At 30.0% G+C, this 26,116-nt stretch overlaps 6 protein-coding genes across 6 annotated transcripts; 4 read left to right on the top strand and 2 right to left on the bottom strand.

Annotated features, from left to right (window-relative positions):
- Positions 1-3,113: 3,113 nt before the first annotated feature.
- PGO_030380 (hypothetical protein, conserved) lies at positions 3,114-3,443 on the top strand (the record flags this gene model as incomplete). Its single annotated transcript, XM_028686026.1, has 1 exon — positions 3,114-3,443. The coding sequence occupies one exon, from the start codon at positions 3,114-3,116 to the stop codon at positions 3,441-3,443; it is 330 nt and encodes a 109-aa protein (XP_028541827.1).
- Positions 3,444-4,795: 1,352 nt separating this feature from the next.
- On the bottom strand, positions 4,796-7,986 carry PGO_030390 (apical sushi protein; the record flags this gene model as incomplete). The annotated part of the gene is made up of 4 exons (XM_028686027.1): positions 4,796-6,396; positions 6,630-7,070; positions 7,272-7,359; positions 7,828-7,986. 4 exons carry the CDS (start codon positions 7,984-7,986, stop codon positions 4,796-4,798), a joined length of 2,289 nt encoding a protein of 762 aa, XP_028541828.1.
- Positions 7,987-11,511: 3,525 nt separating this feature from the next.
- Positions 11,512-13,374, top strand: PGO_030400 (hypothetical protein, conserved; the record flags this gene model as incomplete). Its single annotated transcript, XM_028686028.1, has 1 exon — positions 11,512-13,374. The coding sequence occupies one exon, from the start codon at positions 11,512-11,514 to the stop codon at positions 13,372-13,374; it is 1,863 nt and encodes a 620-aa protein (XP_028541829.1).
- Positions 13,375-14,908: 1,534 nt separating this feature from the next.
- PGO_030410 (vacuolar ATP synthase subunit b) lies at positions 14,909-16,655 on the bottom strand (the record flags this gene model as incomplete). Its single annotated transcript, XM_028686029.1, has 2 exons — positions 14,909-16,284; positions 16,547-16,655. 2 exons carry the CDS (start codon positions 16,653-16,655, stop codon positions 14,909-14,911), a joined length of 1,485 nt encoding a protein of 494 aa, XP_028541830.1.
- Positions 16,656-21,057: 4,402 nt separating this feature from the next.
- PGO_030420 (sexual stage antigen s16) lies at positions 21,058-21,450 on the top strand (the record flags this gene model as incomplete). The annotated part of the gene is made up of 1 exon (XM_028686030.1): positions 21,058-21,450. The coding sequence occupies one exon, from the start codon at positions 21,058-21,060 to the stop codon at positions 21,448-21,450; it is 393 nt and encodes a 130-aa protein (XP_028541831.1).
- A 1,868-nt stretch (positions 21,451-23,318) lies between these two features.
- PGO_030430 (hydroxyacyl glutathione hydrolase) lies at positions 23,319-25,613 on the top strand (the record flags this gene model as incomplete). The annotated part of the gene is made up of 7 exons (XM_028686031.1): positions 23,319-23,324; positions 23,701-23,765; positions 23,936-23,981; positions 24,102-24,177; positions 24,428-24,541; positions 24,854-25,118; positions 25,394-25,613. 7 exons carry the CDS (start codon positions 23,319-23,321, stop codon positions 25,611-25,613), a joined length of 792 nt encoding a protein of 263 aa, XP_028541832.1.
- Positions 25,614-26,116: the final 503 nt, after the last annotated feature.

The raw sequence follows: 26,116 nt of genomic DNA on the forward strand, positions 1-26,116 counted from the left end.
AACTTGTGGCTCGAAACCACAGTTCTTAAAAGGAGAAATGGCAAAACATAAAAATGTATATGCATGCGTGACGCAGTTGTAAAAATAATGTTGCGTACTTATTTTTTAACTCAACAACTGATGCGCACATAGTCATTTAGTTTAATTTAAAGCGAGATCATTTTTTCTTGTTTTTTTCTTTCTCTTTTTGTTAGCTTACACTTTTTCTTCTACTTTTTTTTTTTTTTTTTTTTTTTTAAATATTGGCATTTATCGCGTTACGTAAAAATGAAAAGAAAGAAAGAAAAAAAAAAAAAAAAGGTGTTCTACAAAAATGTTGCTATTTTTGTAAAAAAGCAAATAGATTGTATAAACTCTTGTGGTTAAAAATAAGCATTATTTTGTGTTACTTAATAGGCTACGTTTTTTCCTCCCTTTTAAAAATAATAAGTGACTGTTGTGCGCACAAAAAAGAAAAGATATGAAAGTTGATACAAAAGTTTCCAGAAACATCTGCACACAAATGTATTATTGTACATGTATATAATACGTTCGAGTTCATATGCACACATAAGTAAGGAAGTACATACATTTGGATTTTTAATCAGTGTTGGACCTACATTCTCATCGCATTTGAGGAAAATTTTTTCTTTTTAATGATAACGAATGTGTACGCAAAATATCGATTAATCATATTGCTAATGGTGCATGCCTTGTCCATTTATTCAAAAATAAACATCTCCATCAGCTGATTTTTTTTTTTTTTTTAGAAGCGAGGGGGAAGAGCCCTCTACATGTATATCATTAAAAAAAAAAAAAAAAAAAAAAAATACGTTATGTTCACCTTCCACTTTAAACATTTGTCAATACACGAACGTGTAATAGTAAATTTCCATTATTCTTAACCTTTATGTAAAATCTTCTATACATGAGCAAAAAGCAAATGAATAAATGAGCATTCAGAGTATTTAACAAGTACATTTACACATAAGACCAAATGGACAAACACATTTCCATACGTACCCCTCGAAAGCAATGTCGTATGGGTAAGGTATCAAACAAAACATGCAAAACGTAAACAGTTGACTAATTCGAAAGAAACACCACAAAAAAAAAAAAAAAAAAAAAAAAAAAAAAAAAAAAAAAATGGTGAAAAAAAATAATACAAATAGGAGGGAAAAAATTTCCTTTTTTTTGAAACAAAAGGGGGTAAAATTTTTTCCCAAATTTTTTGCGTCCCCCTCGAAAGGAATTTTGTTTTGGGTAAGGTAAAAAAAAAAAAATGAAAAACGAAAAAAGTTGAAAAATTAAAAAAAAACCCAAAAAAAAAAAAAAAAAAAAAAAAAAAAAAAAATATATGTGTAGAAGGTGTACATATATACTTAACACATATGTTATCACAAATGAACTACGTCTTATTGTGTGGATATACTATGTTAACGTGAAAACATGTGTACCCAGTTGTTTTCGCGCGAGCGTGTTTTACATGCACACACATGTGTAAATACCTAGATTAATAAGCTTGATTGGTGAAAAGATGAATTTGTAATTCCTATACTCTTTACTTTTTAAACATAAAACTAACACTCTCAAATATATACCTTGAAGACCGCTAAACTGCGCTATTTTAAAAGTCAACATAATATCTACACACAAAAATTGACAACTCTTAATTTACTCTTAAAAAGATATGTATATAAAGCTATTAGTTGGGAACCTTTTAAACATCATATTCTCGTTGAACAATAAAAGGAAAAAAAAAAAAAAAAAAAAAATTAATGAATTCCGCAATTTACGAGAAAATATAATTTATTATTTTTATTTTATTTTTTTAAGTTCCATAAATGTTTATTTCTGGAAATAAACTGCAAAAATAACTAATTTGGCAAATGGCACCTTTTCGCAATATGGACTAATAATTTTTAACAATAGTAAATACATATTTAATAAAAGCAAAACGGAAAAAATTTTAACATCAAAAGCAGATAGTGCAAAAGAGGATTTCTTGTTCTGGCACTTTATGAGATAGCCTTATGTATGATATAAACGGATGCTGAATTCGTATAATTATTAGGGAATATATTAACATCAACTTATTCTCCTTCAATTTTTATCAAGTTGATAAGAAATACCAACATCTTCATGTTATATTTAATAATTTAATCAATTTTAAAACTGCTATAGCAAGTTATATTTGTATATAAAAAAGTTGAAAATCTCTTCATCTTAGAAGCTGTTCGTCCGGAACCGTAAGTTCTGGAAAAAAAAATAGAATAAAAAAAAATTCATCATCGATATGAAATCTGCATACCAATGCGATCTCTACATAACGATGTGAACACTCCATATTTATATTAACACATTACAAAAAAGGCTTTTAAAAGTTAAAGAAACGAATAATAATAAGCTCAGAATAGGGACAAATGATAAGAATTTAGTGTCAAATTTTTGGTTTATAATTGTGTGCATCCATGAACATATATAACAAGCACAGATACTTATACAATTACTTAACTGTCAAGTTAATCGATTTTACGTGATCTCATATTGACACCACAGACAGGTGAAAAAATAGAAATAACTGTTTTGAAAAAAAGAAAAAAATAATAATAAATAAACATGAAAAGGTAATACACTTATGCAATTCAAAATATCATATATATATATATATATATATATATTTATGTATATGTCCACTTCCAAATGGTACATAGGAGACATAGGGATTTAAATGTAGAACAGGTCTACAAAACGGTGAGAGAAATGGGTAACATTCAAAGAAAATTTTAAGTCACTATTATTTCAAAGAAATATTAACATGCAATAAAAAAAAAAAAGAAAATTTGTTCCACATTATGGACTAAATGTATTTACAAAGAAGCGTTCAACGAAGGGGGTGATAATGCAAACAAAAAGATTATATCTTCCTCTCCGTTGCTCAATTTTATAGAAAAATGTATTTATTTAAATCAAGAAAGTTAAGGCATTGTCGAAGTTAAAATAAAAAAAAAAAAAAAAATACATGCATAATCATATTTATACACACAAAACTGTGCGTACAACACTGAATGGACACAAACTTCAAATCGAAAATTTTCTTTCAGCAAAAAAACACATAAGACAAAAAAAAAAAAATGTACAGTTCATGCAAATTCCTCTACAGACAGGTCATACAATCCTGCAATAAAACCTTCAATGCTGATGTAGAGGCCAAGATGAGCGTTCTAAATGGAGTGAAAAATATGATAAGAGAACAACTAAAAACTAAAGAAGAAAAGGATATAAAACAACAATTAATTGAAGCCAATGATTTTATTAAGAACAATATCATTCAAGCAGTTTATAATAACAACACAGGAAATTATAAAGTTGAGCTCAAAGAAGAACAAGTCAAAAAAGGATCCATAACATTGGGAACTAAAATCGAAAATAAGTTCCCATTTCTTGATGAAAAAAGAACTTAATGAGTAATAGGATAAATTTTCTTATTCGAAAATGGAGAATATAAATACAAAGAGTGATCTATAAGAAGTACATAATATATTTATAACTTCTAACCTGTGTACATATATCAAGAGGATATTATATATGGCAGTATTGTACTTCCATTCACCTCTATGCACACACGCACACCTTTTAGAAATGTCGAGATTAAGTTACTTAATACCATTTGTTAGAATATACATTGTCTTATTTAATCCCATCGACTCCATTTCTTACGTGGATCGATCTAGGGATTATCATTTATTTGTTTCATCCTAAAATAATCGGAAACTAATGAACTATATTCAGAAGAAACATTTTTTTTTACCATTCTGCATGGGATAGATTTCTTTGTATGTAGTACTTTACACGTTTAATTTCAAAATGTTAGAACAGAGAGAGTGTAGCTTGGGGGTATAGTGAAATTAACAAAGATCAGTGAACTGTATCAACACAGTAAAATTGACAAAGTTGGACAAAGTACGTTGGTATACCATCACAGTGATACATATATGAGTGAAAATCTAAATTAATTATGAACGAAAAATAAAAAAAAAGGAAAACTGTTCAACAAATTTTTTAAAATTTTAAAAACGAAAACAGTTCCATGAAATGTGCAAATGTAATTATGAGAATGTAGAAAAAAAAAAAAAAAAAAAAAAAAAACAGAATTCGCAGTGCGCAGAACGGTACTAGCAAGGTATGTAACACACAGGGTGATGGGAACATTGCGATGATGGGCAAGGCTGATAAGGTTGTGTAACAAACCTGTGTTCTTACAAACATAAACAAAAAAATAAAAATAAACAAAAAAATAAAAATAAACAAAAAAATAAAAATCAAAATAAATATAAAAATCAAAATCAGAATCAAAATCAAAATAAAAATCAAAATAAATATAAAAATCAAAATCAGAATCAAAATCAAAATCAAAATTCGAAAAAAAGAAAAGAAAAAATTACTTAACGCTTGAATAGAGACGCGGATGGACAGAGAGAAACTGCACTTTTGGTACACGTGAACAAACGGAAATTCCTTTTATTCGTGTGGGTGTAATCCTGGAATTTTTTTCCTTGAAATTTTTGTATCAGAACGAAACCAGTCCAGTACACAAAATTTGTGTACGCATGTGGTACAACACAAAGTACATACATACGCGAAGATTAACTATTAAAAATATGGCTCCCCTTCTAACAAATTGAGAAGATTTTTGGGGTATGCTGCACTATATGTAGATGTAGATACAGTATTCCCAACTTCTACATAGTTGAATTAGATTCAATTGAACATGCATACAATATGCGCATAAAAATGCTTTTACAAAATGCATGTCTCACAGGGCTAAGAAATAGCTACCAACCAAAACGATGGAAACGACAAACATAGACAAACCATGACTAATGCATGAATTAATTAGACTATCAATTTTCTGTATATTCACCTTTTGAACATCATCAAAATCGTTTAAGGACTGGCAACTTATGTTTGGAATGATAGTATTTCTACCGACACATACACCTACATTTGTTGTGCCAACTATTTTATATCCATTTTGACATTTAAACTCAATTTTTTCCCCAAGTACATAAAAATTTTTGCTTGGAGTAAAAGAAGCATGCAATTCATTTGAAGGTTTAACACATATTTCATCATCTGTCACTTTATATTTTTTTTTAATGCTTCTCAATTCTGCCTCCTTTTCAGCTATTAGTGCTCCTTCTAACAGGGTAGAAGGGTTAGGCCTTTCATTTAAATTAGCACAGATGTGTGTTTCTACACGTATCCATTCATCATAGTTTTCGCCCTGGCTATGTTCGTCTTGATCGTTACTGTTAAAATTATGTCTTAATATTTCTTTCTCATTCTGAACATTACTCATGTTTCTTTTAGCTGGTAAGAACCCTTCCCTGTTATCTTTTATATGCTCATTATTTTTATCAGTTCTAAAGTCAGTTTCACTATTACTGTTACTATTATTGCTTCTATTATTGTTACTATTACTGTTATCATCATTATTATCATCATTATTGTTATGTTTATCAATCGAATTCGTGTCATCAATAATACTCTCAGTCACTATTTCCATTTGACTTGGTATTATCTTCTCCTGTTGTACTTGTTCATCATCTGCCTTAACAACGTTACCATATGTTTCACTTTGATCAGTGACGTCTTCTTTTCCCTCGTAAATTATCGCGTCGTCTTTTGGTTTTCTTTGTCCTGATTCACTTTTCTCCAGAGTAGTGCTCCCTTCAATGCTATTGTTTTGATGATTATTCCCCTTCCCCTTATTTCCACCCTTCTTCTTCTCTGACTTTTCCAGAAAATTATCATCTTCATTATCATCCTCTGTATCGTTATCAAGATCATCTCCCTTCTCTTGATCTTCCTCATCATTCATGTTATTAATATCAAGGTCTTCTTCTTCATCGATCTCATCTAGGTTATCATCATCTTCGTTATCACTGTCATCATCTCTATTTGTATTCCCCTTCTTTGCACTTTTATTTTTGTTATTTTTTCCTACACTACTATCTTTTTGTTTTTTATTTTTTTTCTCATTTAATTTTATCTGCAGCAAAGACAGAAATTTTTCATCCCTGCCAATGTCTCTTATTCCATCATTTCTCAACACATGATAATTGAAATGATCAGTATGTCCATTTTGAGTATCTGCTTCTGCAACATTAATAATTTCATTATTTTTCTTTTTCTCTTTTTCCTTTTTGTAACCCTTCCCAATGCCATCTTCCTTGTGCTTTTTGAATTCATGTTTATATGACAACCATGCACAGTTAAAATTTGTTTTTTTTTCATTTCCAAAATTTTTATAAAGTTCTTCCATCATATAACATGAACCTTCTGTATCGAAGAGCTCACATGCACGCACGTCTTTTCCAATATCTGCATCGAATACTTGGATGTTCAGATATCCTTAAAAATGTGAATTCGGAAAATAGAAAAAAAAAAGTGAAAAAATGAGAAAAGAAAAACATAATTGTATAAATTCTAGGATGCACATATATAGTAGTAAGAATGAATAGACAGAGATGTATTTGAGTGGAAAAAAAATACCCTTTTTCAGAACTACTACATTATAAAACATTTTTATAGTTACATGTGAATGTATTTCAAATATATGAATAGTTGATCACGCTCTGATGTACCTTCATTTTCACATCCATTGTTCGTGATCTTACATTCGGTGTATTTTGAACATTCACTTTCATCTAGAATTTTGCAATTTTGAAAACATGTATGATATAGATTATCATAAAAACAGTTTTTATTACTCCTACAGGAATTTACATCTTGTATGTCAAAACATGGACTGTGTATTATTATTTCTTTGTTATCCTTCTTAGTATGGAAAGCTTTAAAAAATTCTTCATCATTGTTATATTCATAATCAGCTGTTCCTCCATTAATGTAAAAGTTTTCTCCTTCTTTCATGATTTCTTCTGTAGCTATATGTGTATTGTCATGGACAAATTTGATTTCTCTTTGGTGATTACTCAGTGAATTATTCTTCTCTTTATTCCATTCACTGTTTTTTCTTTCGGCTAATTCTATTTCTTCCCTTCCTTTTCCCTGAATGAATGAAAAATCTTAAAAAAAAAAAAAAAAAGAGAAAACCCATAAGGTGTCATACCCATTACACTTCGTGATCGAACATTTTATAGCAAAATAGGCAAAAATGTCACAAGGTTAGTTTAAAAAAAAGGTACATATGCAGATCTATGGCTCATGCTCATATTATATACATTTGTTCATGCCAACAAATTGAAAAGGGTGTTTCTTTTCCTTACTCGATCTAAGATTGGGGTGTTCATCTCCCTCCACAACGTTGTTTGTTTCGTTCATCCCTTGGGAAATTTCCCCTTCTCCGGGGTCGTCCTGATTAAAAAAAGATATAAAATGAAAAACATTATATAAAATGATAAAAAATGATATAAAATGATAAAAAATGATATAAAATGATAAAAAATGATATAAAATGATAAAAAATGATAAAAAATGATAAAAAATGATAAAAAATAGTAAAAAATGACAAAAAAACAGTACAAAATAGTAAAAAAAATAAAAAAAATATATGTGCATAAGAAGCGCTCTTCGTAGATTTCGCACATGTGTTCATTCATATATCTATGCAAATGGGCCAATGCAAATTTAGGAAAGGCAGACAAAAAGTAAGAGGCATGGGACAGCTGATATCTGTCCATTCAGAGCAAGCACGCATATATATTCATATGCGCATATGTACATATATATATGTATGTGTATGCGTATGAGTATGCGTGTGTGAGCATTCTCGCACATGCTTATGTTGGGATAGCCTGTAAGCAGTATATGTGTGCTTCAAACCTTTACGTGAAATCCTTCGATAGGAGTTCCTCCTTCCCAGATAGATTCTAATTTGCTCAATCTACCTAAAAAAGAATAGTTGCGCTTCATCTGCTTGGCTTTTAATTCTATGTTATAGCAAAGTAAATATGTTATTATTATTCCTCGTACTAACTTCATTTTATTTTTTCATGTAACAAGGGTGACTGTATCAAAACATGAATTCTCCTTAATATGAATTTATCTATTCAAAAAATGTAACACACATGTATAACGGATACATACAGCGTTTTTATGTGCATATGGGACATATGTTTTTATAGCCGTAGATTTATGCAAAAACAGACAGTATGTTGCTTTGTGTGCATGTGCGTGTTCGCACCTATTTATATTTATTCACAACTGTCAACAACTGTTTGTAATTCTTCTCTCCAGTTTTGACTCGTTTTCGCTCGTTCTAGAGATTGTCCGTGCAGTTTTATAAGTATTAACTTGCACACTGTTTTTGCTATACTTGTTTTGTTATACCCACCTCCATACCCCTTTTCTACTACCCTTTTTGTCTTTCATAAAATTCTTAAAGTAAAAATGGCAACGCCAAGACATGGGAATATTATAGGCATAAAATAAAGTGAATGCACAATCGCTCATCTTTATCAGCACAAATAAAACGACCCAGCGTTTTCTTATGACCAGCTACGCACTTTTCACATGATGCACGCAAAGTGCATATTTGATACGCATTGTGTGGGAAATAATAAAAAAATAAAAATAAATATATAAATAAATGAATAAAATAAATATAAAAAAAAAAAAAAAAAAAAGGTAAGAAAAAGTTATAAAAAGTTATAACAAGTAATGAATTATAAGAATTTCTTTTTTAATTCATCCAAAGTAACAGTAACATTCGTGCTTTAGATTGGGACTACTAAATTGTTATATACCCAAACCAATACCCAATCGTTCAAAAAAAAAAAAAAAAAAAAAAAAAAAAAAGAACATCATTTCTCAAACAAACGGTTTAAAAGAAATGTATTCATAATTTACTTAAACAACTTATGTACATATCCTTTAAGGCGTATGTACCATTACCTCTGTTTTTTTCCATTACCTTAATTGATTACTTGTAACTGCATAATCTGTTTATTTTTTTCCCCTTTGCAAAGAAAATAAAATTGTCATTACGTACTTTTATCAATGTCTCCCTCTTTTGTCATTTTCCAAATGCATGTAAGTGCCTATATTTGGAATATTTTTATTTATGCGTATTACTATGTAACCATTTAAAGTCACATAAGCATAAGTATACCTAAAAGTACACATGTACATCTAATATAATTCAATTTCAAGTGAACACATGTTATAGGAGGGCGAAGGGTGTTCTTCTATCCATCGTACAATGGATTTATTCAAAGGATGCATAAACATATGTCATGCAGACATGAATAAGACATTGTTGCCAGGAACATCATAACATGTACTTTTCAAGTTGAAAAGATAACAGTGTTTTCAGAGAACCTACAAAATTGAAAATTCTAATCGAACCCTTAACGAGGAGAGAAATATGTATCGATTCCAAATGGATCAATTTAGAAAAAAAAAAAAAAAACTCATAAAAATGAAGCTCCATCAAAATAAAACCTTATTAAACCCTTACAACTCGGTTGTACAATTTTCCCCAAAGAAGTTTTACTCCTTATGAGGCTGCCAAGTAGTTTTGTTAACAACTTTTGTGCATTTCGATATATTGTTTTATCTTTATTGTCTATCATATCGCATTGATTCTTCTTCCTCTCCCTCCAAGATTAAAAGAATATTAAAACATATAAAAAACAACCCCATGGAGAATGCACTTTCGTAAAAAATGCTAAACAATGTTATATATTCCTTTCCCTTCTCCCTATTTTTCCTTATTTTTTTTTTTTTTAATGACACTAAATTTAATGTTGACTAGTTATATAAGAAACAAACGGGGCATCGCCTCAAAATTTATAATCTTCTTATTCGTGTTTGGTGATCTATAACTTTAAAAATTCCCATTGCATAGGAGTGCATTGAGTATACATACATACAACGTACCTACATACATAGCAATGTACGTTTTGAAGTAGCCTTTCTTTCAAATTAAGGGTTTAACTTAACAAGGTTTTTTCGTTTTATTAAATTCTATTTATTGGTTCAGTTTGGAAGCTCATTTTCTTTATTTCATTTTGCAAATGTTTACTTATACATATATATATATATATATATATATGTATTTATTATTTATTTATTAATTTTATTTTACTTCATTTTATTGTTTTTTTCTCCTTTTTTTTTTTTTTTTTTTTTAAATTTTAAAACAATTAATCTTTTAAGGCAATTCTGCTAAAACTGCGAAAAGTTTTCCTTTCCTGCTTTTTTGCTTTTTTTTTTTTTTTTAATTTTTAGCTTTTCCGTGTATTTATTTAACTTTTTCGAAAACTGCGTAAAAAATAACAAAGCGTTCGTTGGTATCATTGAAGGCATTTAAATATAACAAGCAAATCAAAAATGAGGGGAGAAGCGTATCATCCTTATAAGAATATTTTTTGCTATTTAAAGAGCTTATACCCATGTTGAGGCTAAATAATGAAGTATTGAAGTGATGAAATAGATATTGTATATTATATTATACATTTACAAATATTACATATGTATTCAAAATTACATAAGCGCTTTTCACATACGCGCTTTTTACATACGCGTTTTTTACGTACGCGCTTTTTACATACGCACTTTTCACATACTTTTTACATACTTTTTACGTGCGCACCTTTTATACATATATCTTTTAATTATGATGCTTCCTATAGCCGCATACTCAAAAAAGTACAAGTGAAAATGTCCTTCTGCGATGTTCTGCCGTTCACGCTGCACTATTTTACCTTCGTAAGTATATATTTTAATTTTGTAAAATAGCACGGAAAAAATATATTGTTCGAAATTTGTCTCATAAGTTCATAAAAAAACTAACCCACGTCTTTGCTCACACAACTTGTTACTTAAAAGTCCCTTCCCATTTTGTCGTAACGCTTTATTGAGGGAAGGGGGAGGGTTACAAAACTGAAATAAAAGAGGGAAAATAAAATAAGAAAAATAAACAAATTGAAACAAATAAATTGAAATAAATCAATCAAAATAAATAAATAGAAACAAATAAATAGAAATAAATAAATCAAAATAAATGAACCAAGGCAAATAAATCAAAATAAATGAACCAAGACAATTTAATTAAAATAAAGTCTTTTTCACCTCAGTATTACATAAATCGAATTTTTTTCCAGACACTTTTGTGTCTTACTCTCATATACTTTTACCCACCCACGAGCTGAAAAAGTAAATTTAAAAAAAAAAAAAAAAAAAAAAAAAAAAAAAAAAATTTTCGTTTTTTGCTTTTAAAAAAAAAAAAAAAAAAAAAAAAAAAAAAAAAAAAAAAAAAAAAAAAAAAAAAACAAAAAAAAAGAACCAAAGCAAAAAAAAGAAAAAAAAAAAACCAAAAAAATTAAATAAAATATCAAAGTTTTTTTCACCTCAGTATTAAATAAAATGAATTTTTTTCCAGCACCCTTTTGTGTCTTACCTCTCATATACTTTTACCCCCCCACGAGCTGAAAAAAAAAAATTTAAAAAAAAAAAAAAAAAAAAAAAAAAAAAAAAAAATTTTCGTTTTTTGCTTTTAAAGGTATGAAAGAATTAGTAGGAAGATCACGAAATGAAAGAAAGCTAGATGGAATTTACAACAAGCAAAGGGACATACTGATACATCAGTATAAAAGCAAGAGGGTAAAGAATAAGGACATATACACAAATTTAAGCAAAAGAAAAGCAAATGAGACCATTCCCTTTCCAGAAATATATGAGAAAAAAAGAAAAATTGACAAGATAAAGTTGAATTCTTACAAAGTGACTGTAACCAGATTAGGAAATGTCAAATCGAATTATAACACCCCGAATAATATCCAAATCGTAAGAAACAATGGCGAAATTGCCGAACACTCAGGACATCTCAGACAGATGGACATGGCCCCCCAAAACAACAGAAGTAATAACAATATTACATTATATAAGGGAATTCATATGATCATATATAAACATATATATTCCAAAACGAAGTTTGTAAAAAGTCTAAGCTTATTCATAAATCTATGTATTAACTACTTAAATAATGAAAATAAAAATGTTTTTTTTTTTGCTTTTGATAAAATAGTAAAGGTATTCCTTCAAAATTATATCCATGATGATAACCAAAATTCAACACACCTCATCTACACCGTTTACAACGACAATGAGTTGCATATCAAATGCATGATTTCTCTTTTTGACAAAGTTATAAATAAAATAATAGACAATCGTTTTCTCATAAATAATAATACCACCCCCTCAGTAGCACCGATAAAAGGGGGGAAAGAATCTCATGATGGAGCAGAGGAAGCTTCAAATGATACTAAGAATGGCTGTTCCTCTTATCCTCCAAAAAATGACTTATTGCCTCCTCATAATGGAGATAGAACCGATGAGAGGAAATTTCCTAAAGGAGATTCACTGCAAATGGAGAATGCTCAACAGCATGATTCTGCAAAATGGGCGATCGCGAATAGTGATGCCAGAGGCGAAGGGGATAGTGACGAAAATAATGACGTGAGTAGTGACAAGAATAATGACGTGAGTAGTGACAAGAATAATGACGTGAGTAGTGACAAGAATAATGACATGAGTAGTGACAAGAATAATGACGTGAGTAGTGACAAGAATAATGACGTGAGTAGTGACAAGAATAATGACATGAGTAGTGACAAGAATAATGGCGGGAGAAACCCCCCCCTGCATGATAATACAGAAGACAATAGAAACAAACAAACCAATGAACCGAGCAAAGTAATTATTTCCAAAAGGGAAAAAAAATACCTAAAGGCACTTAAAATTAAAGTATACTATTTAATTATACTATATAAACTAAATGATAATTTTGTTTTTAACAAATTAATAAGTATATATAGGCAAATCTTTCAGGAACTTCTGGGAGACTATGATCTTTTTGAGGAAACATTATGTCAGGAAAAATTGAAACCATCAATTGTAGAAGAGCAGGTTGTTTCCAATTGTACGAAAGAAAATTCAGCGCCCCGCATCTGTGATTTCACAACAGATAATAATGAAATCGTTGATGATGAAAATTTCCTAATTGTGCTTGATAAGTGGACCTTACCAAATGATTACGAAATTTTTAAGATAAAAAGAAATGCATTTGTTAAGTGTATGTCAAAATTGTATAACTTTATTAATGTCAAATGGGCCAGTACTTTAGTAGAAAGCCTACTGCTAGACGTGTATTTGAAAAAATACATCTTCGATACCTGTGATGAAATAGTTATAGAGAAACTCCAATCAGCAGCTAAATTAAATATGAACAAAAGAAAAAATAAATTTCATTCCCCCCATGTTTTATCCATAGGAGAATCCTTAAATCCAGTGGTGGACGCTCGGGATGAGAAAATTGTATCCCTTCATGGTTCTCATGTTTGGTCAACCAAGCAAATGGAGCATTAAGCATATATATATATATATATATATCGCAACCCGCATGCGTACGTACTCTTTGCATATCCAATATATTATGACAAACCAGTACACATATTTAAAAATTTTTTTTTTTTTTTTATGTCAATATGTTGTTTTGCTTACCTACAATAATTTTTTTTTTTTTTTTTTTTTTTTTTTTTTGTAAATTCGTTTTTGTTACGACATCTCTCAGTCGTCATGCACGTTGCACATTTTGCCTACAGGTCAAAAGCTCCTCCCACATGCCACTGCATTATTTCTCCCCACCCCCATTTTTTTGTTACTTTATTTCCAATATTTTTTTTTTTTTTTTTACATATTTATACCATTTTTAGTCTACTTTTTGAATTCACAGAAATGAGTTCCAATATTTTCATGATAACAAATTTATTTTAATCAAATTTTGCATTATCAACCCTCATAGTGCAACATGTTTAACATATTCTGTTCCTATCCGTCGTAGGATATGCACTTATTTATCACTGAAAAATTGCTTGAATATCCTATCTGTTTGTTAAGGAATACACACAAAAGGTTAAGAAGTAACGTTTGAGGAATGAGCTTTTTTGTCGCCTTAAATTTTGTTTGGAATTTTAAAAACACATTAAACAAAATTGAAAAAAAAAAAAAAAGAATGTAATAATAGCATAGAGAGCTATATGGGGATAAAATATAATAAAAACGCGATAGTATTACAAAGGGAGGAGGAACAATAAAAAACAGGGAACGGAAAGTGCGTGCATGCATGTGGATAAATAAATAAATATATATATATACATGTATATACACTTATATAAGCACCCCTTTTCCCAGTATGTATCATAAAATGAAGACTTCTTTAGTAATGTTGTAAAAAAAAAAAAAAAAAAAAAAAAACAAATACGTCAACATGGTGATGTGCACACAATTAACACATATGAATGTGGGGAGTTAAAAAAAAAATGGAATTCATATGTAAGAAGTGGGAATGGAGAAAATATCAGGATGCGGAATTAGAGTGAAGATACGTTCTTCTGTGTCTGCGAATTATGTAAAAATATAAACATGATGTTCCCATAAAATATTCTCATAATTTTTGTACTTATGGAGATATCATTTCCAAGTCTTATCAGTCCGTTTCGTCCAAACGCAGGTATTATATATATAAGATCTCCCTTTTTTCTTCCGTTCTTTTTCGTCCATTTTTTCCCCCTCTTGATTTAATAACGAGTAAATGAGTGCACCAATAATATTTACTTCGATGGGATACGGGGATACAGTACATATGCCTTTTTTATTTTTTTTTTTATGTACACCTTGTGTGAAGAACATTTTTTCAGGTGTGATTTGTGCAAAGGATAATATATAAGCTCCTGTCCTCGAGCAGTCAACCATTAGTTCCCTTTTTCATGCTTGAGAAGTGTGCATACTACATGTACATGTTTTCGTTGGCATTATTTTTCTAATGTATATTCTGGTGCTTTCTTATATTTTGATAGTACCCTTCTTTTTTATTTATTTTTTTTTTTTTTTGGCATTCTTCTTAACCCGCATGGTGACGAGGATAGTACTTGGAGAGAATGTCACTTTTGATCTTCTTCAACATGTCTTCAGGGAAAATTCTGAGCAACTCCCATGCGATGTCCAAAGACTGATAAATATCCCTACATTCGTACGTGTTCTGTGTAATAAATCTTTTTTCGAATTTGTCTAAAAATTCCAAATATAAAATATCATCATTGGATAAGGCCTCCTCACCAATAACAGCTTTCATTGCCTTAACATCTTGTGCAATAGCATAATTGCTATACAATTGATCGGATACATATGGGTGATCAACTCGCGTCATGTTTTGTCCTATACCACTTTTCATAAGTCTGGATAGGGATGGTAGTACATTAATAGGTGGGTAAATTTGTCTGTTATACAAATTCCTATCTACAAATATTTGACCTTCTGTTATATAACCTGTGAGGTCAGGTATAGGGTGTGTGATGTCATCGTTTGGCATAGTAAGAATAGGAAATTGGGTTATACTACCATTTCTTCCATCTACTCTTCCTGCTCTTTCATATATTGTTGATAAGTCACTATACATGTAACCAGGGTATCCTCTTCTACCTGGTACTTCTTCCCTTGCTGAAGATACTTCTCTAAGTGCATCAGCATAGGATGACATATCTGTCAATATTACAAATACATGCATTTCTTTCTCAAATGCAAGGTACTCAGCCGTTGTTAAGGCTATTCTTGGAGTTAATATTCTTTCAATAGTTGGATCGTTGGCTAAATTTAAAAATAAGCATACTCTTTCCATTTTCCCATTTTCTTCAAAATCTTGTCGGAAATATCTAGCTGTTTCCATATTAACACCCATAGCACCAAATACTACTGCAAAATTATCATCAGAATGATCTAGAACGTCTTTTCCTTGTACTAGCGATGCTTGTCTACATATTTGCGCCCCTATTTCATTATGTGGTAATCCTGCTGCACTAAATAATGGAATTTTTTGTCCTCTTACTATACTATTCATAACATCAATTGTAGAAATACCTGTTTGAATCATTTCTTTTGGATACACACGACATTGTGGATTTATCGGATTTCCATTTATATCCAAATAATCATCTGCTAATATATTTGGACCCTTGTCTATTGGTTTTCCACTACCATTAAAAACCCTTCCAAGCATTTCATCACTCATTGGCATTTTCAATATATCGCCACTTACTTCAACATAACTATTTTTATTATCTATCCCACTCGTCCCTTCGAATACTTGAATAACTGCTTTTTTTCCACACACCTCCAGTATTTGCCCTTGCCTCGTTGAGTTGTCACTCAAATGAATTGTCACAATTTCAGAATATTTTGGAAATTTCACGTCTTCAATGATGACTAGAGGTCCCTGCACGCCTGTAAGTGGGGGCACATGTTCGGATATATATATATATATATATATATATGTGTTTGCATGTGTTTGTGCAAGTGTGTATACGCCTATTGTACGCATGAGTGCGTTCGTACGAATTGCTATAAAGCAATCATTGTATGTTGATCCCTATTAAACACAGCACATGCAAAATGTAACATCACACTGCATTGGTTTGTATATATTCACAACAACTTAGTGCTCATGTACTCATAGTGAAGCAAAAGTCCTCATCAGTATTCATACCCGAAATTGTTTTGTACTCAAGCCTGGGGCACACCTTGTAGTTCCTCACAGCGGCCAACGCATTTACGCGCGAGGCCTCAACTTTGGTTGTAATCGTTTCCTTGCTCATGATGTTCTTATGACGATCTGATAAAAGGGGATGTTCTCTCGCACATCAAATATGCAAGGAGTGTACATGCACTTTGTATATAATATACAGTTGTTCGTACAAATCGGTAGTTATATTTGCATAAGAAAAAAAAAACTATATATATATATATGTACATATATGTGTGTATATATATATATATGTATATATATGTGTGTATATATGTGTATATATGTATATAAACCCGATGAGCTGATTGATCTAATGCAAAATGAACCCCCTTTTTTAAGTGAATTCAAAAATGAAGAACTTCCAAAAAAAAAGCATAAATAAAACGAGGTACTCGAGAGTGAGTTCCTCCTGTGGGTTACTTATGCCGATGATGTTTGTAGATCATTTAGCAAAGTGTAACGCGTAGCGTGTGATGGCCATGCTAAATATATAATCTCAATGTATTATAAGCATGCGGGAAGCATTACAACAAACGATCAATCTTGCAATAATGTTTTCTTCTTTTCGATCCTCTATATGTGTCAGAGAGGATTCTCATATTAAGGAAATCGAAACGTATGCCCCAACCTAAATAAAGAATGAGTATAAATACATAAGAAAATAAAAGCCTGTTATGATAAGAAATGTTTTAAAAAAAAAAAAAAAAAGAAAAAGAAAAAGAAAAAGAAGAAGAAGAAGAAGAAGAAGAAGAAAAAAAAAAAAGCATGTTATAAAATGTACATAATTTACTTATGCAAAATTGGGAAAACTTAATAAAAAAAATGTAGATGAGATGAGAACGCTCTCCATTTTCATATGTACTTTTTTCGCATACTTCTTATCACACATGTATATAATTACTACTTTATTTTTTCTTTTCTTTTTTTTCCTCAACCCCTTTTAGCCAAAGTGGTAAATATATACAAAACTACGATTTCAAAAAACACGGTAGAGCATTAATGATTGTAAATACAAGCCCATGTGCTAAATGCAAAAATGAAAAAAAAAAAAAAAAAAAAAAATGTAATTAACTAAAAGGCCGTAAAAAGAGAATTAAACTTTCATAAACTTGTTTACGAATAATTTTTCTAGTTCATAAGTTTTGCTGAAGGTGGACCGTACATTTTGTTTTTACATTATCATATTTGGTAATATTTATAACGTATATTTTTTTTATTTATTCTTTTTCATGGTACAAATACCATACATGTATAAATACAACTTGATTAATGCAAAAAGAAAACACCAAATAGGAAAGGTCAAAAATTTGCAAGAACCCCTTCCCCATTTGTATCACTTCTTTTTGAACGTTTATATAGTAAACGCACTATATCATGTTTTGGACTCGTTTTTCACACATGCTCCTTAATATATATATATATATATAATTTTCACCTATTGACACAAATTTTAACATTTCTGAAGTTAACATATTCACTTTAGTCTATATTCATTGTCCTTAAAATGGTGTATCTATTCCTCTTGCTCCAACAGAGTCCATCTCCCATCCTATGTTTAATTTTGTAACATTCCACTACAAACATATTAGACTGGACATGTACATATATATTTACGCATATATACGCTCTATATATATTTGTTCTCCATGTGCTTCTCATTTTGTGCTCATATATCCATAGCTAACCCCAGAAACCCTGGGACGAAGTTAAGAGGAAAAAGATATTTCCAATGATGCTATTAACTAGTACTTATTAGGATAGTCTTGTAAACGACCATATTCATTATCACACGTGTGAATATCTACTCGGGTAATGGAACATTCATAAGGACACATATGCACACACATGGAAATAAACACGAATATAATTGTACGTCATTTCAATAGTAAACAAACCACATTTATTGGATATATTTCCTTATAATGAAAAGATACATGCAAAATGGAGGGATACAGAAGCGGGTTATGGAGAAAAGTTCTTCTTATTTTATTTTTTCCACCATGGATTACTTTAAAAAAAAAAAAAAAAAAAAAAAAAACCTTAGAATCGTTTATCCATCTTTCTCTATATGCAACCTATTCGTGGTAATTCCATTTCGTTAAAATGGAAAAGACAAATATGTAAAAAGTAAAATAGCAATAAATGTCCCTAAATGGACCTCAATTGCTAACGTGTGTATATCATCACTCCGTCATTTCTCGTAGTACCATCTCAAATATGGAGAGTAAAAGGATGGGAAAATGAGCAAACCATAGCCATAACCAATTAAATTTTGTGTGGCTCTACATAAGAATATTTTTTTGGGGGTGGAACCACCCTCATATCACCCATTTGACACGAATTGTAAAAATAAGAAAAGCAATTTTTTTCTTCCCCTAATATATATACATATCTGTGAATGAGTTTTTATATATTCTACTATATATGGCCCAGTGGATGTGTAGCCCCTGCATATAGTTACATGATGTGCTGCGAATAATGAATTTAAAAAATGTGGAATACTTTTGCACAGTCATCATTCGTGAGAAAAAGCCTATCCCAAGTTTATGTCCTCATGAAGTGTTCATAAACGAATGGATATGTGTTCATATAATATCCAGGGTATAATAATAGTACATCCTATGAATTTATTGAATCAACATAGATTAATATTATTCCTCTATGTAATGAAATATTTTGGCTCCAATTTGGAGAAGTCCGTTTTCACCTTTTTTCCTCATATTTCATGTATTTTAATAGAAGCATCTTTATAAACTTATTAATGATTCCATTTTTTTTTTTTGACCTGTATCACATTCCCATAAAACATTCCAAAAAATATATGTGTGATCTGGTATGTTTTAGACTAAGTGGAAAGATATAAAAAAAACGGAAAAGAATTCAAAATGGGACAAACAGTAATTCTTTGACTTTACAGAAAAAAAAAAAAAAAGAAGAAAAAAGAAGAAAAAAGCATCATTTGGAAAGAAAATCATGGAATAGTTTATTTCTGAATAGTTCCATTACTAATTAAATGCCCGTGCATAATAGGGCATGGATATAACGCATCTTTTATTTTATTTTACTTCATTTTTTTTAACTGAAACAGTACTGTGTTGTGTCCCTATTGCCACCATATATTATACAGCTGTCCATTTTGTTTTTTCCTTAACGTATTTCCATAAAGCGATTAAGTGCATAAAGGTATTTTTCATTGGGAGAGTTACTTAACACAGGTTCCGTTCTCTATCGTTTTTACGTTAGAGTAGTGCTTGGGGTTCATAAAAATAAATGATAAACTGGATGGAAAAGCAGTGTGCAAAACTAGACAAATTATACATAAACACAAATTGTATAATTTGTTTAGTTCTGTTTACATGCGCATGTATATACATTGTGTTAGCACGTGTGTATGCGCATTTATATGCATATACACCTGAAGGGGGGGGGGGGGGATTATACTGACAAATATGCAGATTTTTGTGTACATTTTCGATATTACCAGAATTGCCTTACAAATAAATCAATACATGGGTAAAACACAAGGCAATTATTTTTATTTTGAAACAGTACCTACACTCGAAAAGATCAAAAAGATGCATATTTACACGTGTCAAAAACAAAAAAAAAAAAAAAAAAAGAAAAAAAAAATTGGTGAATACTCAAATATATGCACACACACACATATTCGTATGCTCATGTGTATTTATAATTGTGCACTAAATTTTTTTTTTATCGAAATGGGGAAATTTAATTTAGACATATCTAGAAGGAGGAATATTGCTAAAAAAGGAAAAAACGAAAATGGAAAATGGATAATGGAAAACCGAAAACGAGAAGCCGAGAATTATATTAGTATTTAAAAATAACCCTTCTTTCTTGCCACTTTTCCGATTCACTTTTATGCACAAGTTAGCCATACATAACTGGATTTTTTTTTTTTTTTTTTCATTTCATTTTTTCCAAAGAAAATTTAAATGTGTACTAAAATTCACGCGAAATATCCAACTTAATGTCCAATTTTAATTTCAAATGCACGCGTAAAGACAAAGAGCAATTAACACTCCAATAATATTATTTTATTATTTTACTTTTTTTTTTTTTTTTTTTTTTTTTTTCCCCTTAATTTTATCCACATTTTATTTTAATTTTTCTTCTTTTATTTGTTTTTTTAAGCCACCAGTGTTATACAAACGCGTGTAATATATATTTCCTCGGTTACACTTGATGCCACACCCATTTCGGAGTATCTCCTCTCCCCCCATTTGTGCAGAATATAGCTGAAGGTCATATTGTCCATTTTCGGAAGATAACTCTTCATCATATATCAGAAGAGATAAATTGCTTCTCATGATTTCCCTCCCTCAACAAACCAGTGAAACGCATTGAGCGTTATATATATATATATATATACGTACACCCCTCTCTATTTGCACATCCCAAGTGGAAGAACAGAAAAAGGAAGAACGTTTTGATCGAAAAATTTCCTCAAAATGAATACCAAAAAGTTAATATCATCCATATCACTAATATTCCTCTTAAGTCTCATACTAAATTTAGTAATCGTACAAGCTGATTCTAATGAAAACAAACAAAATGTAGGAAAAGTTCCTCCTGTACCCTCAGGACCAAACTCAGACATAAACTCTTCCAAGAAAGATGGAGGAGAAGGCATTCCCCCTCATGACACTCAAAGCGTTTTGCAAGAACTTAAAAACTTTACAAATAATTTAGAAAAGAAAGCATTAACTAATAGAAGTATAATAATCACTACAGCAATAATTAACACCATTTTCTTAATGTTATTATCAGGACTAATAGGATATAATACAAAAAAGGAGTTTAACAAGAATGCAATGATGAACGCAAAGGTGGGAAAAAGATAACTTTAAAAATGTGAAATTTTATGGGGCGAGATAAATATAACTACTATATATGTTTGAAATCTTATTTTATGAACCAAGGGAAGGCGTAAGAAAATAAATAAAAAAAAAAAAAAAATGGAGTAACTACTTTTTTGAAGCTACCTTTTTTTTTTTTTTTTTTTTTTTTCTTCAAACATGTTCCTTAACTTTACGCTTCATAATGCACATATGTACACTTTTAAATACGGAGATTGACATTGCAACTTTCTACATTTCCTTTATCCCACGGGGGACTTTTCCCATTGTGCACACGCTAATGTATACATGAGCAAATGAGTAAACACACTTGTGTGATTTTTTTTTTTTTTTTTTTTTTTTATTACAACGCCCTCCATACCTTTTTCTGATTTTTCAACTCTTTTAAAATAAAATATAACCTGTCCCAGTATTATTGTAGAATATACGACTCTTAGGCAATGTTAAACATAAAATTAACCGTATTTTTTTCTTTTCTACCTTTTATAATATATGTATTATGTTACCATAAAAATATATATGTGAAATCTTCCGTGTGTTCATACAGAGACATAAATGTATATATATTACTTGGTATGTATTGGGTAAATTTTCGCGCACAAATACGGTACGATAAATATCTCTTCTTTTCTTTCATCCCTTTCATATTCTTTATTATTTACCTATCCCCAATGTTCTTTTAACTCATATATCATTGTGAAGTGTTATCTCCTCGCATATAGTGAAAAGCTACATGTGCTGCTAAACCACACAAACAATTTTTATATATATACACAGAAAATAATCAATACACACCGGTATTGATCTTGTTATGCTTAAAATTTACTGTTACTGCATACTGAAAAAGCCGTGTAAGAGAGGCACATAAAGATGTTTACAAAGTTGATGAGAAAAAAAAAAAAAGGATAAATTATGATGTGAAACACTGTAATTTCTTCCTTTATCTTTTTAGGTGCATATTTCCTGTTATACTATTTGGGTACGCACTTTTGCTATACTTTTTTTTTTTTTTTTTTAATTCTTTTTTTTATTAACTGTGTGGAAAAATGGCAGAATAAAAAATTAATACAAATATTCCTTATTTTAATTCACACTTTAGATGGATATTACAAATTCTCGTGAGGACACAATACCCATTTAAAGTGAATGTATTTTTTTTGGTATCGCTTTCTTACAGTCCCTTAGTGAATGAAATCAACATTGAAAAGTTGGCTCAAAATGTTTGTCAAAAAAAAAAAAAAAAAAAAAAAAAAAATATTCACTTTGATGAACACCCAAAAATCTACACTCGGTAAAAGGAACCTTAATAAATGTAGTGATCATTAAATGATATTAAAAGTTCATCCTTAGCATATTCAAAAGGGGGGCGCGTGTGTCATATTTAGCAGTAGTCGTTTCTGCTATATGTACGTAGCGAGTACCTCATGGATTGCCCAGCTTAAACCTTCGGGTCGCATTACCAATCTTTTAGATACTTCTACAAAATTGAGTACATGAATCATTATGTTTATACATATATATAATATACATATAAACGTGTAACATATATATATATATATATAAGTACACGTAGCATTGATAACATTCCGCCTTTCCATCTTGGAATAGTAAAGGCCCACTCAGTGACCACCCGCACAATTACTTTTATTTTTTTGCCGTTTTTATGTACAAAATTTTATGTAAACTTGCATAAATTTGAATATATAGCACAAATTAAATTTAAAATTTTCCCATTTAATTTCCAAAAGAATAATTGAGGTAGTTTAGCCCCTCCTCCCCCATCATCTTTGTAAAATTATCTTTCATAACAGGAATTTTTTTTTCCCCCTTAACTATTTTTCTGCTAAAATAAAATGAAGGTAGATATAAATAACCCACCTTATGCTTGCGCACTTATGTATGTTTTTATTTACCTACACATAAGTGCTAAATGTAGAATGTCTATATTTTTCCTGTTTTATCACATCCAATGTGTACATTAATGCATGTATTAGCCTATAGATACATTGCTACACTCGTCTAACACGAGAAAAAAAGAAATTCATAAAAATAATAAGAAAAAAAAAAAAAAAAAAACACTTCAACAAATTGTAGATTGTTGTGAAAATGTGAAGAAAATACTGCAGCTTATGTAATTTTTCATCATGCTATTCCTCTTTTAGTCATTTCTACCACATCATTTTATAATCCATTTTTTTTTCACTCTTTATTTTATTTATTTTTTCTCTTTTGCAGGCAAGCGCAGAGGTGCTTGTTATTCCGTCGTTGCACGACAATTTCGCATATGTCATAATCGATGAGTAATCTAAATACAAAAAAATAAAATAAATTGCAAAGATTTCATACTATACGAATGTTTAAATGTATATGTGAATACATCTATGTCAGCGGATTCTTTGTCCATAAAATATTTATACGAAATTTCAGTACAAGCTCCTATATGCTCTTTACTAAATTATTCTCCATTCAGGAAAACGAAAAAGGCTGCCTGTGTAGACCCAGTAGAGCCAGAAAAGGTTGCAAATGAGTAAACATACATGTGTCATTTTTTTTTTTTTTTTTTTTTTTTTTTTTGTTCATGTTTAGTCCATATTTTTACTTCATATTTATTTTTCTTCATATTGTAATATTTTTAGATACTAAAAAAGATTGAAAATTTAAATGTAGATTTGGAATATGTTCTTTGCACACATTATCATTATGACCATTCGGGTATAGAAAAAAAAAAAAAAATAAATATGACAAAATAACAGAGTGGAATCCATGGGATTATCATAGTTGTCTATTCATATTTTGACGTGAAAAACATTTTGAAAATTTATCCCTTTATTACATACATTTTGATGTCCATTTGAGGTTCCAATTTTATATCCCCACGAGATACCCTTTATACACATTTTACAGCATCTTTTGTGTAATTGCATTTTCTTTCCTCTTTTTTTTTTTTTTTTTACGAACAAAGGAGGAAATGTACGCATGAAGGAATTAAAAAAAAAAATTAAAGTGGTAGGATCCGCTTATGAGACGACACCTGGAGTAACTGAAAAGGTTTATGACAGTCAAATTATACGCCTAGGTAATTAAAAGAAAAAGAAAAAAAAAAAAAAAAAAAAACATAAACACCAACACCAACACCAACACCAACACCAACACCAACACCAACACCAACACCAATATCAACACCAATATCAACATATAGAGTTGTAGAATTACGAGTTGACCGTATAATCATTTTTATAAATGAAAAATCGTACATATTGAGAAATGACTAAGGAAGGATAGTTCACAAAATTACACAAGTGGCGATGTGAAATAATTAGTCATCTCTCGCCTCCTCCCCCTCCAACACACATCTTGTTACATACCTCTCATTTTTCATGTACCCTAGGAGAGTTATGCATAAAGGCTATCCATGCACCATGTCATACAAAGGGACATATTTTGTATTATGTGTATAAAACGGATGAACAGAAAAACGAAAATAATAATTATGCCCCAATTTTGTTCACTGGAGATACTCTATTTATTGCCGGATGTGGTAGATTTTTTGAAGGCAGTGCAAGGGAGATGTTTAAGAATATTGAAAAGATCAAAACCTACAGAAAAGAAACTCTCATTTATTGTGGTCACGAATACACCCTGAGTAACTTAAGGTACATTATGCGAAGAATAAAAAAAAAAAAAAAAAAAAAAAAAAAAAAACAGAAATGAGAAAAAAGAAGAGTAAAGAAAAAAGTGATAAAGTTGCAACCAATTACATACACGCGTGTACGCATGTACGTATGTGTACCTGGAATAAGATTTCTACTTTTTTCACAATCTGTGAATATCTTATCTCAACACATGTTCTCTACATCTTTTTTTTTTTTTTTCCCACTTTTCTCATCTTTATCATTTAAAAAATTAAATATAAAACACCAAATTGCAGATTTGCTTTGAGTATTGAAAATGACAATGAACATATGAAGAACAAAATGCAGGAAGTGGAAGAAAAAGTTAAAAATAAAATTCCCTCCGTTCCTTCAACCATTGAAGAAGAAAACTTAATCAATCCTTTTTTTAGAACACAGAATTATACTGATAAATTTAATACAACTGATGAAATAAAAATATTGGATAAGTTAAGGGAGCTAAAGAATAATTTTTAGTTTCTAAAATGATGAAATAGTGCAAGCATCCCGTATACATGTCTATATATAAATTTATGCATGTATGCACATATGGCCGTGCTTATTGATGTGCACACCAGAGTTTAGCTGTAGAAGGAAAAGTCGTTCAAAAAAAGAGCAAAAAAAAAAAAAAAATAAAATAATAATAACCGACCAAGCTTGCAGAGTATACGGAACAGACTAAGAAAACGGATCAGACAGTGATGCTGTATTTGAACAAATTTTAAAACCTATTAAAAAAAACTTTTTTTTTTTAAATTCACAATTTACCGTTTTGCAAGTCTTTTATAAGCACCTGAGGTGTGCGTATTACACTTGCATGTATGTGTAGGGTATCCCTGAAGTGTGGTTATAATCGCCCACTCTTGACGAAAATAGTGTAGCCACTTTTAAAATAATATACACATGTTCTATGTTCATATATTCTGTTGTGCACTTATCATGTACATGTTATGACAAAAGTAAAACATGTTTTTTCATGA

The sequence above is a fragment of the Plasmodium gonderi genome, assembly GCF_002157705.1.
Source record: "Plasmodium gonderi DNA, contig: Chr03, whole genome shotgun sequence".
In the NCBI taxonomy this organism is placed as follows: Eukaryota; Apicomplexa; class Aconoidasida; order Haemosporida; family Plasmodiidae; genus Plasmodium; species Plasmodium gonderi.